The 16,546-nt window shown below is 38.4% G+C and overlaps 1 protein-coding gene across 2 annotated transcripts in view; it reads left to right on the top strand.

Annotated features, from left to right (window-relative positions):
* Positions 1-16,546, top strand: part of LOC138135615 (furin-like protease 2) — a 97,899-nt gene that overhangs the window by 71,126 nt on the left and 10,227 nt on the right. For both annotated transcript variants that reach the window (XM_069054389.1, XM_069054390.1), the window contains exon 4: positions 856-1,050. In XM_069054389.1, coding sequence (XP_068910490.1) covers positions 856-1,050 — 195 coding nt within the window. The remainder of the gene's footprint in view (positions 1-855; positions 1,051-16,546) is intronic.

Here is a 16,546-nt window from a genome sequence, read left to right as displayed (position 1 = left end):
TTCGGCGGGTCAAAGGGTGTAATTTATTTATCGAGAGTTTCCACAAACGACCCGACGTTAATGTGGTCGTCGTAATTGCGTCAGCGATATAAACCAATTTGACTCTTATCTTGACAAATAACGACAGGAAAGGAAAGGCAACGACGTCCGGAAGAATTCAGTTGTCCTGGGCGATGGCAGTGCAGACGTTTTTATCGGTAATACTGGAAACATCCGGACCCGATAGTTCGAGGCGATAAGAAAAATAACGCAGGCCCGACGAGATTAACACGAAATAAAATATGAAAAAAAATAATACATATAATACGGTTCTAGGACGGGATGAAATATGCGACGGGGGTGATGTGAATTATGGCGACGTTTTAATGCACACATTTAATCAAAAAGCTATTACTTTTGTATATTTACATCGTCGGATTTTAATTTTGCTAATATCCCGGTCGCTAAATGAAAGTGGATTGTCGGCTGCGCTAAATAGGACAGAGCTTTTTCGCGACGACGGGAATTTTATTCTCCGGATTAATTCCCGTTTCGGGGCTCTTTCAGGTGCAGTTATTTATCGGCTGCATCACCCCGAACAAACTTCATACATATATATCTACCGTTTGACTGCACATATTTCACTTTTCTATCTTGTTTCCTGGTGCTCCCGAACACTACTTAAAAGAAACTTTTTATTTTAAGTGATTTACTCGCACACAAACACTCAACAACGTACTTTGTTGCCGCTACACTCGATAACAACATAAATTAATTCGTCCCGCCAAACACGAACAAAATGATTTTCGCCCTTGATCCATAATAAGTAAATCTTGCGTCTTTTCCGTTTTGGTCATTTTTTATTGTTTGTTTCAGGTGCAATGGGTCCAACAGCAGCACGAGAAGAAGCGAAAGAAGCGCGACTACGTCTTTCGCCCTTCCGTCACCCCTTTTTCGCAGTACTTCAGCGCTGCAGCTCCTGGGGCTCTGCCGTCCCACGGTCATCCGCGTTACAGGGCCGCACCCGTCGGTGAATTTCCCGACCCGCTCTTCAAGGAACAATGGTATCTGGTAAGTGTCGTGTTTTCGGCCTCTTCGGACGAGGATTTATGAATTGACGTGACACCGGACCGATCTCGGTGCGATCAATCAACAATGTCGATCGTTTTTAGTCCCGTCGAGAGGTCGAGGGAGAAATACCTGAGGTCGAGTTAGGTATCACGATGGGGGCGGTCTTCGGTCTTCTTGAGCTCGTCAAGAAAAAGATAATCGTGTTGATGTTGCGTGGCGTTTAATCCTCGAGAAAATATGAGAGTCGAGCGTCGCTTACGATCTTAATAACTTAGTTGAGACGTCCTTTCATATTGGGACAGTTGAACATTAATTTCGCGCAGGCTCCACACCACGGCTTAACAAAAGGAGCTAGTTTTAATGCCCGACGTGTACAGCGTCTGACACTAAGAGAGATATAAAAGGCAACAATAAATAACTCGTGCAGCCGCATGTGCATGGGCCCGAACAATATGGTATACTATATCATGTAGGCCGAGAGGGCACGGACGAAATGATTTATCGTTATTCTTCGCTGTCAGGTTAGTGGTTATTGGTGTCATATCCTCCAGGATAATGGACTATTCATGCCTGATCCGGGCCCCAGATGTCGTCTTGTGCGCGTACATCGTCTCCATCCCGGTGAGTGTCCTTTCAACGAGGTCGTCCTCGACCGTTGTCGTTTCTTATAATGTTGTCGCTTGTTCATCGTACGCGCAATTAGCCACCTTGCCCCAGACTTGCACGCGGCCAACAAAGTCGTAATCGTTTTCTGATGGCTTCATCACGTCACTTTCTGTTATTATGAACGATTAAAACCGAACGGATCAAGATAAATTCGACCAAAAGAGACCGACGGAGGCACGGTTATTTTCTACCTCGTACAGGGTCATTATAAATGTTTCTAACAATATGGTGTGCTGTGGATATTTGCCGCCCATGATTCTGGTGTACCTATACTTTATATACAGGGTGAAATCAATATATGTACATCAGAATATTAAAACCCTAGGATCTTCAGACCATTTGTGAAAATCACGTGCATTCGATTTTGCGCTATACCTCCGCATGAGGGCCATGTAAAGTTTAAGCAAAAAAGTAGAGTACGCCACTGATATCACGTTAGAAAGAATAGTAAGATTAAAAAGTTATCGAGTGCAATGCAAAAAAGGTGCAAACAGTTTTTGGTTTTCATTCATACTCGTAGTACCTACATATTCTTACACGTTTTTGCGGCTCTGTGTATTTAAATTGTTTTTGCTCTATTTCATTCATAGTAAGGTTTTGTCACTCTCCCTTTTTAAAGCGTTTTTGCGGCTATTCATGTTTCGATCTATTAGAGCTTCCAGAAGCGTCTCGTTTGGGATGGAACTAAGTTAAATTGTACTTTATGAATTCACAATGTTTAACGGCCGGTTTCATAATGTATTTTAAAAGCGGTTTTAAATTTAAAACCACCTTTAACTAAAAATTGTGTTTCATATTCATTAAAGGCGTCTTTAAATCCTTAAAACCCCCTTTAACTTTAAAAGCTCGTTGTCGGCCTTTTATCTCGTTAAAGGTGGATTTAAATGGGGAACATAACCTCAATTACATGACAAGTGACATTTCGCTAGGCTAGTGCATTGCCACAAATTGCTGCTTTTTTTTTGTGAATTAGCAGGTACTTACCCAATAATTAAATCAACATTTCGGAAACTTATAGTTATTCAGAAAATAAAGATATTCCATGAATTCATTAGTTTTTATTGCTCAATTGTTTTCTTGCTAATTCAATCTAAGTCTAATAGGTAACAGTTTTTTCCTTTCATGTTCTTCTCTTTCCTCTCTTCTCTTTAAGTGTAGGATCTTATTTTATACAAGTTTTGTTTTAGATTTATAAAATTCCTCCTTCACTTGAAAGGTTGGATTTGGCATTTTTGGTCGCAATCTTTTATTAATCGGATGTTTTAATTTGGCGCTGCTCCACTAGCAAAATGTAAAATGCAGAATGTAAACAAAAATTAAAATACCTACTCGAAATACAATTCAAAGTCCGAGGGAAATAGTTGCGAGTTACCAAAACTTTCAAACGTTTACTGTAAAATTCCCTAGAATTCCCTAGGAAAATGACTGCGTACACACGGTGAATGATTCGTTTTCGAACTAATGCAAATTTTAACCAATGTTTCGATAGTCCGTGTTTATGAAATGCAGTTTCCTTTATTTTAGATTTAAAGGCGCATTTACCTTAAAGGCGCATTTTATTAAAGGAGACTTTAGGGTCGGATTATGAAACCGGCCGTAACCCCATTTTCGGAGTATTCACTTATTGCAAATACCTACCTAAACGCTGTTTTCATGACATTTCCTATTACTTATCACAATGACAGATGACTCATTTGTACCACAATGGTTTTTTGATTTTTGAACAGCGTTTATACAGGGTGTCCCAAAAATGGCATACTAACGGTGCACTACGGTGTAGAAGAGATTACCGTAAACGTCAGAAAAATGTTAAAAAAATTCTATTGGACTTATTTGCTGATTTAGAGGTCTTTGAAAGTGGCACTTAACAGGTCAATTATTTTGAAATATATGTATGAAATTGTCATGGCAGCTCATCGTACATATTATCACAAAGTACAAGATCACTCACTACCAATATCTAAGTCTTGCGTAATAGAGAATTTAGAAGCTTTGGAAATCGAAAAAATTATTTTAAATCCACTATGGTAACATTTCAAGGTAATGATGTACGAATATATTATCTTTGTTTACATTGTATTACCGTGAATAATAATAATAAAAATAATTGATTTTTTGCCGGAAACATTTTTTCCATATTTTTTTCATGTATGTACATTTAAACATCCTCGATAAGGTAGTAAGTAGTAAGTAGTAAGTATGCCATTTTTGGGACACCCTGTATACTATGGTTTACATTACTATGATGCGTTTCAATTTCACCTTATATAAAGAAATTGACTAACTACTCGGTTGCCTAAAAACAAAAAGTTTCTAATAACTAAAACGACAACACATTTCTTTGGACTTTATTGAAAAATGACAAAAGTATAACGGGTGTTTTTTTAAATTTGGCGTCGAAGTAGGCGTTGAACTGTCGATTGTGAACGCACTATACAGGTTACGGATCACGGATCAGCTGTTTAAAACTTACGCTTTTACACGAGTGGTGCGCTCTCAATCGACTCTCCAACGCCTACTTCGACGCCAAATTTAAAAAAACACCCTTTACACATAGCACAAACAAATGTATGATTGGCAAAGAAATTACTGAAAACTTTCACCTTTAATCTCTAGACCTATCTATCTATCTCTAGACATTTCATTTCGCCTCTTGAAACCCACAACATTTTGTAGTCAATTTTACGGCAGCAATGTACAATCGCGGCCATCCAAAAGTGAACGATAGCTTGCGAAAATTTCCGTATTTTTCGTTATATTAAATCAGGCTGTATTCATTGGCGTTCGTGCAGCAGGCGTTACTATTTTAATAATAAAAAGTTGTAATAAAAGTAAACGTTAGTAAAGAAACCTTTCCAACACCTATTCGTATTGGCCTCTCAAGCCTATTTTCTTGCCAACGCCTCTTTATATTGAAGATGCAAGTCTTACTGCAATGTAATTCTCTCGCCACAGCCGCCAACGACCAATTTTCTTCTAGCTTTGCAATAGCCCTAGCTATCTGAATCGGAGTGAGATGTGGCATTTAAAAAAAATAGTTTCAATAATTTTTTTAACGCTAGTGTCAAACTTTGACATTTTAGGACGCCTATGATTTAAAGTAAAAATCAAACTATTAAAAAAAATCGTTCACTTTTGGATGGCCGCCATAGTACATTTTCTTCCTGTAACTCCTCTGACTCGTTAACTATCCTTTAAACATTTGGTCTTTCAAATACCCGAACATTGCAAAATCCAGTGGTGCTAAATCAGGAGAACATGATGAAAATGCCATAAGATTGCGGATAAACCTGTTGTGTGTGCAGTGGATCCATCCTGCTAAAAATACCTAAACTCAAGTTCTTCGTCAATAAATTTATTGGTGAATGGTACCAAAATCTCTTGCATAAATTTTTCGTTGATAGTGTTATCAAAGAAGCTGGGACTACGAGAAACTGTTCTATTCTACAACTTTTAAAGGATGTAGAGGTGTCTCGATAAAAACATGTGAGTGTTGGGAAGACCAGATTTTGAAATGTTATGAATACACATAGTAGGACAGATGAAACCGGGCTTCATCTTTAAAAAATGTGACATCCAGTAGCCTGTCAATTAAATTATTTTTAAACCGGTTGCAACATTCAAGACGACACAGAGGATCAATAATTGGTATGCACTATGCAGTCCTGTTTTAACGTTGTTTTTTTTTGGCATGTGTTTAGAAGTACTTATTTAGATAATCTTGTTAAAGATTTTTATGGGTTGTGCTGTAAGTAGTTCCCTTTCGAATGCTGGAGACCTTCCAGTTGATTTTCCTTTATTATTTACGCTTCAAATCCTAACACATCTGTTGATTACATCGCTCATATGAGTCACCAAAGACGTTTCGTAGATTTGAGTGTTAGGATATTTCGCAAGTAATTCGTACTTGCAGCCCGATTCTGAATAACTCCATTCGTCATTGTTGTTGCATGTTCCATTTCAATAATAAAACATTACAATAAATGTATGTGTTCCAACGAGTGAACCATTTTTATTATAACGAAAGCTAAAAAGTGTTTATAAATACTCAGTTGTAAACAAAATGTTAACAGGTAGTGTTGAAAAAGACGCTATCTTAAATAACTTGGATCACCGTAATTTACACTGTGAAAAGTGATAAACAGTGAAAACTGCAAAGCCACAAATGTGAGCTGTCAAATGTCAAATTATATTAATCACAGCAAAATAGGATGTTAGAAACATTTATAACAAACCCTGTACGCAATCACGACAAAAGAGGGAAACCTACTTATTTTTACGAGGCACGAGGTAACACACAAATACCGACCGAAATAAAACGTAAATGTTTTTCCTGACGAAATTTCGCAGTAAACATTTGGGAGAGTGGCGAAACACACGGTTCATAAAAATCTGCGGCGAAAGATCTCCGAAAACTCACACTTTTTTTCAAGTTCGTCGAGATTGTTTGTTGGCGACCAATCGACGTTCTTGTCATTATTTTTTTGTTCGCTTTTTCGTTTGACAGGAGTCAAGTTGACAACACTGATCCACCTTCAAAAGAATTTTCAAGTGGGTTTGTTGTTGTTTGTTGTTTCAGGCGCCTTTCACCTTGTCGGAACTCCACTGAAACGGTAGCTCTTCGAGTCGATTGCTTTCTGGATGAGTACGAAGTTTCAACTTGCGTCAATTAGTTTCGGCGGTCGTGGTGCATGCTTTTCGATATGAATAACGCGAATCGGTGGAGTGTGTAACACAACTTCACGTTAAACTTCCACAATTCGATTGTCCACGTTACGAAGACGTTGCCTATTCGACACAAAAGTTTACCGAGTTGCTAATTACCTTTCCTTTCTCGGGTCTCGGTCTAGGTTGACGTAACGAAACGACAAAGAATTCTTCGACAGTCGTGTTTTACGCCAGGCACTTCATAATTAAACGTCGACGTCCCCTTTGATCCGTTATTGGAGAGCTCGCACGAACACAAATTAAAAATACAACTGCACGCGCGATTTTTATATTGAATTAACAAATAAACGTACATTTTACAAATTCTGTTTTTGTATTGGTTTTAAAAAGCAACCGGAATCGATTCGTACGAAATCGAGTAAAAGAAATGTAGGAGAGCTGTTTTCAAATTTCCATCAAGAATATTTTTACATCCCTTCCTAATTGGAACGGAAAAAATTCGGAGTGGTTATTATTTTCTAATAAATAATTTATCAGTCAATTTTGTTGCGATTAAATTCGAAAAACCACAATTAATTTTGTAGAATTGGAGTTGTATTGTTTTTAAATCAGCACTGTTAAATCTTTTAACAGAAGCATTTTCAATCAAAAACACTCACGTACCAGATTTTTTTGCGAAGATGTCAGTCCTCGTTCGAGAACACGACGGTATTGATCCATAAATGCCTGTAACATTGTTGATAAAATTATTTTTGGGGTGACTATGCAGTAAACACTGTCAATTTGTCAACTCTCGTTATATCTTGATAGTTCGGAGCGCAGAGTTCGGAATCATTGATAGTTCTTTGAGTTTTGAACGAGTTGTTTTCTCGAAATGTCGAAAATAATTGGGATTTTGTTAATAAATGACGGTGACGTTTTGGTAAAGGTGAAAAATTTGCCGAAGTATCAAATGCAGAGTTAATTAAAATAGCCCATTTCGAGGATCAAAGGAGATACCAAGGAAGGAAGGAACGTGGAAGTCCGGAAGGGGCCCGGTGCGTCGAAGAGCGTCGGCGGTACCAATTCTAGCGTGAATTTAGTACGAGTGATTTTTCTTTGGTGTTTGTTAAGTCGCAATTGTTTTGGTCCAGGGTTCGTGAATTAATGGACGGAAGTTAATCCCGTCCGGCGTATCTTGCGGACGTTCGCAGATGTATAATTTAAGTGGCATTTGGCAGTCAAAGCCGATATTATCTGTAAGTCGTATAAATGTCATTATAAGCCGGGACGTTCCGGATGCGCTAATTTCTGTCTAATCCTCCGTCGATATTTATTATTTCACCCGAACCCTGTAATTACAGCCAATCTATTAACACAATATCGAGTCGCCAACTTCCGATAAAGTTTGACAGGCAAATTATAAGTGATTAGTCGACTGCCGTTGTCTGGAGTTAATTTGTTTTCTTATTTAGCTGTTGCACTTGCGATTCGCTCATTTATTATCGTTAACTCGATTAACTATTAATTTGAGAGCGAGTCCACGGCCGTGGCAATATAATTTAATTGTATTTGCTCCACGATGGGGACCGGACGAGGGGGCGAGCGGCTGTTTTGGTGTAAGTTTAGGGGCTTTCGGTAACTTGAAACTGGCGAGTGTCACTCAGAGTTTGTGCGAAAGCCGCCGGAATCCAGGCCCGAACTTGGGAGCTTGCGGTTTATTAGCGGGATTTAATTTAGTGGCGCCCCGTGTGCGTCACGTGACGATGATTGTTTGATTAAAATTACAACAAGACGGGGCTGTCGTGGAAGTCGTCGAAAGAACAGGAGGACGCGATCTTGTAAAATAAATTTGACACGATGACGAATCGTTATTTCCGACGGAAACAAAATGTACTCGTTTCGGATCGGGTCCGGTGGATGTCGTTGTCGTGTTTTGTTGACGATTTCAGTTTCTGGTTTTGGCCAAATTTTATTTTTTTACTCTTCCTCGCGAAGTTAACGTGCGTGAGTTTAGGAAGCGAGTCCCAATGGAGGTTCACGACTAATATCGCAAAGTTTAGGGGCGAATCACCCGTACGAGAGTTTTCGGTCAGAGATATTTGCCTTTATTTACAAGTATAATTTAGCTTTATTAATAATTGTAGGAAACAAGTGTGGGCTGCTCTCGCTGAATTATATTTGCCTTTGTTTTAGCCAGATACTCCACTCAAAGTTCCCCAGTTCGTTCTGATGTCATCAGACATGTCATTTTCCATAACCACAATGCCCCTCTGTGTACACAAGTAACAATGAGCCCATACAAGAAGATGTTTTGCTTTGGTATGTTCGCTAATTTGCTAATCCGACAGAACAATATGTTACTGTTTTGTTTTCGTTTCGTTCAATAAACAATCGTTTTTGAATCGAATTTCACGAGGAACGACGTCCCACGCACCTATCCAAAGCTGTATTGTTGTCACAGCTTTCAAAATATTATGGTTGTGCATAAAGCTAGAGCATGATACGTGATAGGTCGTCATCAGTCGAGCGATTGTGATCCCGCCTAGCGTGAAAACTTCCATTTCGACTTTGGAAAGCCTCCGTGGATTATTTTCAAACGTCATGTTTAAATTAACTTTGTGTGATGTCGTGTAGTAGGGGCAAACTTGCGTGAAGTCTATAAATTACGTGATGAACTCTTGTCTCTTTCAGCACAACTTCAGAATTTTGACCCTGGCCCCGGGGCAACACAACTTCTTGTCGGGAGGAATAATTTTCTTGAAGGGACAATACACTCGTCTGGCGGTTTACGGACGTCGACTTCGGGCGCATTCAACTTTCCATCACCTGCGAGCAGTACAGATGTAAATTTATAATTGCGCATCGTAATTGCATCGGTCGCAGCTCGTCGAACAATGCTTTTGAAGTGCATTTCCGAATAACGGTAGAAATGATTTTTTTTTATATTATTCCGGGCACTCTGTGCACTCATTTGGTCGATGTTTTCGACGAGCATTGTATCGAGTAAAGGCTTCGTTCACTTCCTATTTTAATTGTTACAGTCTGTTTGGGAAAAATTCAAACGCAAATATGTCCGTTTGATGTGAATAACTTTTTAAATTTTAAAGCAAGCAACGCCGATCCCGAATCGAGCCCAAACGATAAGATTCACTACGCTCACTCTTTTACAACGTCCGTACCATTCACTAACAATTATTTATTACTTTCTGATTTGAAATCGTGCTCGGTGCGACAAACACCGGAGTTTCCGTATTTACCCGGCGCATCCACCATTTTTCCATTTAGAGAAATTTACTCAACTGTTGAAACAATTCCGATCCGCGGTTCTGGACACGCAACTGAAACAACTCAGTTTAAATTATTAATGCGTTTACGAAATAGGTATGGTTTTACTTACACAATCCTCTTAGGACAAGGTCCGTAAACTATGTTTTATTATTTTTTACTAGATCCTAAAGGCACGGAAACGTGTCTCTATTGTTTGCTTATTGCAGCAATACGTAATTATTAATGGTGTTTGAAAGTTGTAAAGTTCAACGGTAGTCTGGGCACGGCTATAAAATTTTACTGTAAGTTATGTCAAGAAGTCGCTTTTTGCTGGGTGGCGGCGGAATTATGAAAAATAGAACCGCTTAGTTTTGCGTTAACGAAAGCAACGTAATGAGAGAAGATACGATGTGCACGAAAGCACTTCCGTTGTGCCAGCTTCGTGTTAATTTTTGGGCGAATTTTTAAAACGTCGGGGTAGATTTTGCGGGGGTAGCGTGCGAGTAGTGAACGTTCAAAAATAGATTTCGATTAATATAAATATGTGGCAATTTTTTCTTTATTATAACGGCAATATGTTTAGCGTGGGACCACAGCCGCGGGGATCGTTTACGACGGTTCGAAATGACTCCAATAAAAAAAGTAATTTGAAGGGTTTCGCTATTAATCTTCGTCTTCGGCAAAAGTCGTTCTTTACAACAATGAATATAAAACCATAAGATTAAGTCGCCATATATCCTTATCAAGGGCGGTAGTAAAAGTGCTTTGAGATACAAGAACCAATAAAAATCTGGAGACGTAACCGAAGAAGTCGTTTATTATGTCCAACGATGAAGCTTTTAGCACCCAATTTTACTAGAACTGAGCAAAGTAATACCCGATGTGATAATATTTTTACAGGCGTTTTACGAGAGATTCGACTTCGGCACCTGATTGTATCGATCGGGACATGAATTTGAAATTTATCTGTAATGTCTTTGTTCGATAACTCTGGCAGCTGTTACGTTCATAAAAATTCAAATGGAATCGTTGATTTGCGCGAAATCGTTCCGCATTTAGATGAGTGTGCGAATTGGATTACTCACCGAAAATAATCGGTAGATGTTCTAAGCCGAACAGTCACACTCGGATGGGAGTCAACTCCGTCGCACAAGAAGCGTTTCGTTTTTAATTGTTAATTTTCGCGAGTTTAAAAGTCGTCTCGGAATTGCCCCGACGAAACTATAAAAGTGGATTAAATCTAATCTTATTTTAATTCAATTAAGATGGAATGTCCTCCCAGCCGCCGAATATTTACACGCGCCATTAAACAAATTGAATCTCATTTCGCGCTGCACTACATACTTTAAAATAAGATTTGTCACGTGAACAAAATTATCTGAAGCGCTATTATGGAATTTTGCCGCAGCTGTTGCTAGCTGTGTTCGCTTTCCTGTGGAGGAGATGCCAAAAGCGTGCCTACATAATCGAAATTTTCAATTTCCAAAAAGCAATTCATGACGCCGAGCGAAATTCTGTATCGCGACTAAAATCAGACGGAGCGTTTAACGGAATTTCCACAAAACCGGCAGTGCAATCGATAGAACAACTCCGGAGATTGTACACGAAAATTAAAAAATATCTAACAAAATTGGATAAGGTAAATGTTTCGACTGAGGCAAGTCTCACAATCTTGCGAGTGGGTCGACGTTTATGTGCTGTGTTGGATCGTCTGTCGCGTAAGATCGCAAATTATCCTGTAGGAGTTAGTATTTTTAAAATTAATGTCAATGTTCATTTGGTTTTCGTTTTACAATAAAAGGTGTTAATTCTTAGAAGAACATCGAAAACCTATTAATTTTTTCCCACATCCTTCATCAGAGTTTACGTACGACAGTCACTAAGAATCTTTTGAGGACACTGAATGAGCGAGTGAGGGAGAAAAGCTCCAGATACTTTTTAGAGAGGATGAAAATTTTGATTTTCAGTTATTACTTTTTGTTGTTGCAGTTGTTTGAATCGCAGACAAGAGTACTATTTAAAAATTCGCGGAAAATAAATCACACGCAGTGAGGAATTCTGCAAGAAAATCGCAAAGTAATTACGAGTACTTGAGGAAATGTATTCATTTTGAACGTCGAACCTGCAATCTTTTAGTTTTTATGTTAACAGTGATTAAAACATATTTTTTAGCTAGTGGCATGCACGAAAAAAATCGCAGTTGGCGTTGAAAACCCAAACAAATTTTGGATGTGCCGCCAGCCTCGCAACGTTAGACAAACTACTAGACAGATTTCGACTACCGCCGGTAGCACCAGCTATCGGCGATACTAGTCTCACTCATGTTATGAGGCTTGCGGCACATTCAACTACGTCACGCCCACTGCAATGGGACAATCATTTATAATGAATTAATGACCCTGTATTTAATAATTTTTTGAAATGGTCGATAATTTCCGGAAATGCGTGTTATTGCCGTAACAATCGCACAAAATACAAACTTTCCATTGGATGTTTACGACAAGCGCCCTACTTTCAAGTAAAAATTTTTCCTAAACGAAAACATCCGTAAACGAGGTCAAAATGCCAATTATTATCCGATAACAGCTCGAGAATAATGTATGGATGTTTGATTTGGATTATGAACAATTTTTATACGAGATCTAAACCTAGCATGAAGAGTATGCGGCTAATTATTTACTGAAAAAAAGTCACAAATATCATTTTTGGTTAAGTAAAGTAATTTTTGAAGTGAAACTTTTTATGGGAGGGTCTTGAAATTCTGATCGGCAACCTTTTTGTGTGACGAAAAGTGGTGGGGGTAAACACTATGAGGTCGGCGAGAATGCATTTAGCGCCTAGCCAAAGCACTGGCACAGCTGCGCCGGCGCGTGATCAGAAATTGCGGCGGCCCCAGATATCAGGTTCAAACGTGCAAAATAGCAAAATAATAGTTCTTTTCGATATAAGGACGCTGTCACATCATTTTTCAGGTCAGGTCACGTCAGGTCAGGTCAGGTGTAGTCGGCGTTTTAATTTTCAATATTTAAAATCCGCGCTTAAAGAGTTCGGGTGCTTTGGCCACGCGCTAAATGCATTCTCGCATCTGGTCGAGTGGGAGCAGTGTCTCGCACAACGGTTGCGCCAATATTTCCATCTCACTTAAATGTAAGTTAATCTGTTTGACACGATACAAACATCCCTCAAAATTGTGTATACTTCTGTCTTTGTCACACTCACGGCATTTATCGATAATGTCCTCTCTTTAATTTGGAGGCTTAAAAATGAACAATGAATTACGTATTTCGATATTGTTTAGTGTTATCGTTGTTTATAATTTATTTTCTTCATTAAAATATACAATTTTGTTGTGAATATGCTATTTAAAAGTGATTGAAGAATAATTACAATGTTTCCCTGTAATACAAAAGTTTCACTTCTATCGTGCGTCTTTACGACACATTCTGTTTTTTTTTTGTTCGACACTGTCAGAATTTGAGAATTTTCTCCTGTGTGAACGGATTTTGATAAATGTCACAACTTGTCAAAACGAAACGTCAAGCTAATTTTAAAGAATCTAAGCGATTTGGAGCCTTTAAGGGGCTCGTCGAACAAAAAAACGTTGTATTCAACTCTTTCGTGTGTAAATTGGGCCTCGTTTCACGCGCGTTTAAAAATGGCCCACTTGTAAGAAAGAAGTCCCAATTTACACACGAACTCATTAAATAAACTGCTATTAATTTAACCCATCGTTTTAAAGTGAGTATTTGTTTCATAAAATTGACAAATGTTTGGCACTTTTTTTTGTTTTCTATTGTTTTGTTCGTTGCTATGCGATCGCTAAGCAAACTCTGATGGCCGATTGGTTGAGTCATGGGGACATATTTTACCAAATTATATTCTTGGTGCGTTGTTTTTAATTACATTGTCGCTCAAATCAATTTAATTCACCGTTAGTTACCTTGAAATCCAGAGGTAAATAATGGTTTTAATTGATTTTATAATCAAAAATTCTCTCTTTCAGTTTTCATCCCAACGGTAAACGTTACACGAGAGTCATCTGAAGCTAATTGAAAATGAAAAAATTTTCTGGTAACCCTCGTACTAAATGTGCTACAACTTTTGTCGTGTAAGGTCGCCAATTATCTCGTCACGGAAAGATCATTTGTGCATGCATCGACAACAGAGCAAGATTAAAATAGCACCGAATTGTGCCATTTTTCTCACATCCTTGTCCTCGTCGTGTCGACTTGTTTTGTGTCGAGAATTCGTAATTCCTCAAATAAGTTGATCGCGTTCGGGGTTTACGTCGCGAATAAAGACCATATCGAGGCAGAATTGCACCAATAAAACAGTCGAGTTCGAAAAACTATAAACTTTCATTGCAATGTAAAACACTCCCTACAAGTTTTCGTGGAAACTGCCGAAAAACACGATAAGAATACAATCGGTAAAGTGTTGGATAATAGATCTATTTATTTTTTGTGCGTCGATGTGGATTTCTATTCACTAAATAGTGTAAGTCGACACCTATATTGTTGTTACATAATATGCATAATGCCAGCTTTGGAAGCTCGATAAACAGCGATTGTTGCCCGGCACCTCCGCCATTATCCACAAAACGAATCGATTGCATCATGTTAAATAAATTCATTTCAAATCTATCTAGATTGTTTTTATCGTGACGCATGTGTTGTACATTGTACGGTTAATTGCGCAAAGAAACTTCCGTCTCGCCCATTCCCACCAACAAAAACTCCACCCCCACGAATATCAACGTGAAAGCGTTCGTTCAAATTTTAGGCGGCGAACGATAAGACTCAAAGCTGATAATAACTTTATTATCCGGTCTTGAATTCGCGATAATTTACGACGATTTATGATGTCACTCATGTTGTTTTTTAATCGGAATCGAGAATGGAAAAGTGTTTTTAAAAAAATATCATTCGGCCTTTTTGAGTCGTTAGCAGTTTGTCGAGGATTAAGGTTCCAAATCTTTCTATAATTACGTGTCATTGTAGAATTTTCGTAAGGCGGTAACGCCGACTCAGGCCTCCATTAAAAATAATTGCCTTTTTATCTGATATTCGCTTTTTTTTAACGAACTTTCGGCCTTAAACATTAAATAAAATAAAATACATTTTTGCCGAGATGTATCGCCGCTTTTAAGCCCTTAATAAGAACAAAGCAACCTGTATAAATTTCCGTCTTTGTGCAACATCTTGACGGTGTAATAATGGTTGCCTAATCAGTCGGCCATTCCACTTGCGCGCCATCTAGATGAAAAACTGCGATACTGTCTTGGGTCGTTAGGGACCGCCGAATAAAACCGCCGACGTCGAGCTAATGAATTTCGTCGCATTTTTCCGTTCTCTTTGAAAAAGCTCTCTTGTTTGTCATTTCCGATAAGTTATAATTCTGTCGCGCAGTCGGACGGGAAAATCGTCGTCGTCGTTTCGAAAATCCACCTCGACGGTCTTATTACGGCCGACATCAATAAGGTGTTTACCTGTTGTGGAATGCCGGCGATAACCGCCCGAGTATCGGTTTTTCTTTGTCGTCGCTGACTGTTGTTTGTACACGGCTCTGCTTTATTCCGGGAGATAATAAGGGCGCCCGCCCAAACAAAATACGGCAAATAATTAAAAACTCGGTTACGTAATGTGGAACAAAGAGTAATGAATGTTTCGGGTCTGAACAGGGAAGGCGCAGGAAAGAACCCGGCGTAAAATATTAGGTTCAGAATCGCGAATTATGCAAGTAATATTTAACGGAATAAATGGAAATTTGTTGGATTAATTTTTCAGCGAAACACACGGGATGACATATCCACTAGACGCCCATAAATTCGAATCGTACCAATATTATAAATACTACGATTTATTAGGATAATAGAGTGATTTAAATGGGAATTTGCGAAACGTAACCGGGTCGCAGTTAATGTAACTTCGTAATTCCTGAATTTGTCATCTGTGCTCTATCTTTACGCTCCGGGGAATGAAATTTGTTCTGAAACATGGCAAAATATATTATTAATGTAGAGTGCAATCTGCGTGTGCTATTTACGAAGAAAGTTTTCATCAAACAAACTAAAATACAACTTTTTACATTAAAAATTAGTAGCACGTGTTCTCACTTATGACTTATGAGAAAACGTTTCGATGATAGAAAACAAAACGACAAAGACGGGGTTATTGTAAATGTTTCTTCGGCCGTGGTCGACTGAAATTTGCGAAAATTGAGGAACTATACTAAAGGTAAATTGAAGTGATTACTTGGTTGTCTAAAAACGTGGAGCCTTGAAGACTTCACTTATCTTCAAAAACGTTCTGCCGTCTTGTCTGACCAATATTGCGACAGTAACGTGTAATCCCTTCCTTTAAACCGTTGTTGAAACACTTCCTTTGAAAAATATCCAAATATTTCAAAACGTCTGAGGGTTGTACTCTAGTCATTCCTTACTTTCTCAGATTCTATCTAGAAGTTTTTCAGTTGATTTTGCTTTATTTACACTTACAGTCAGAACAAATTTACATATTTATGACATCTGTGACACGAGACACACACGGCACACCTCAATTGACACTTTAAACAATGTTAAAGAATGAAAACTGCAAAGTGACAGTTGTGAACTGTCGAATGTGAAATTATAAAATCCAGAAGAGGCGGCAAATCTACGTGTACTATAAATCACGACAAACTGCGATCCAAGAAACATTTATGACAACCTGTACTACAACGTGGCCCGAGACGAATGACTTACTTCGTAGATTATTTAAACAGTCCAAACTTTTTCCGCTTTTATCTGCTTTGTCACATTCTCCCGCTGTTTAAAATCGCTAATCGAATTTATTGGTCGTTAGTCGTCCCTTTTTTTCCCGTGCGATTATTGTCATTTTTGCGGTATAAAAAATAAGTTTGTTTTGTTCGTGTA

Source organism: Tenebrio molitor, chromosome 7, assembly GCF_963966145.1.
Source record: "Tenebrio molitor chromosome 7, icTenMoli1.1, whole genome shotgun sequence".
Lineage (NCBI taxonomy): Eukaryota > Metazoa > Arthropoda > Insecta > Coleoptera > Tenebrionidae > Tenebrio > Tenebrio molitor.
The sequence above is the reverse complement of the archived record's forward strand: the minus strand, read 5'-3'. Positions and strand labels throughout refer to the sequence as shown.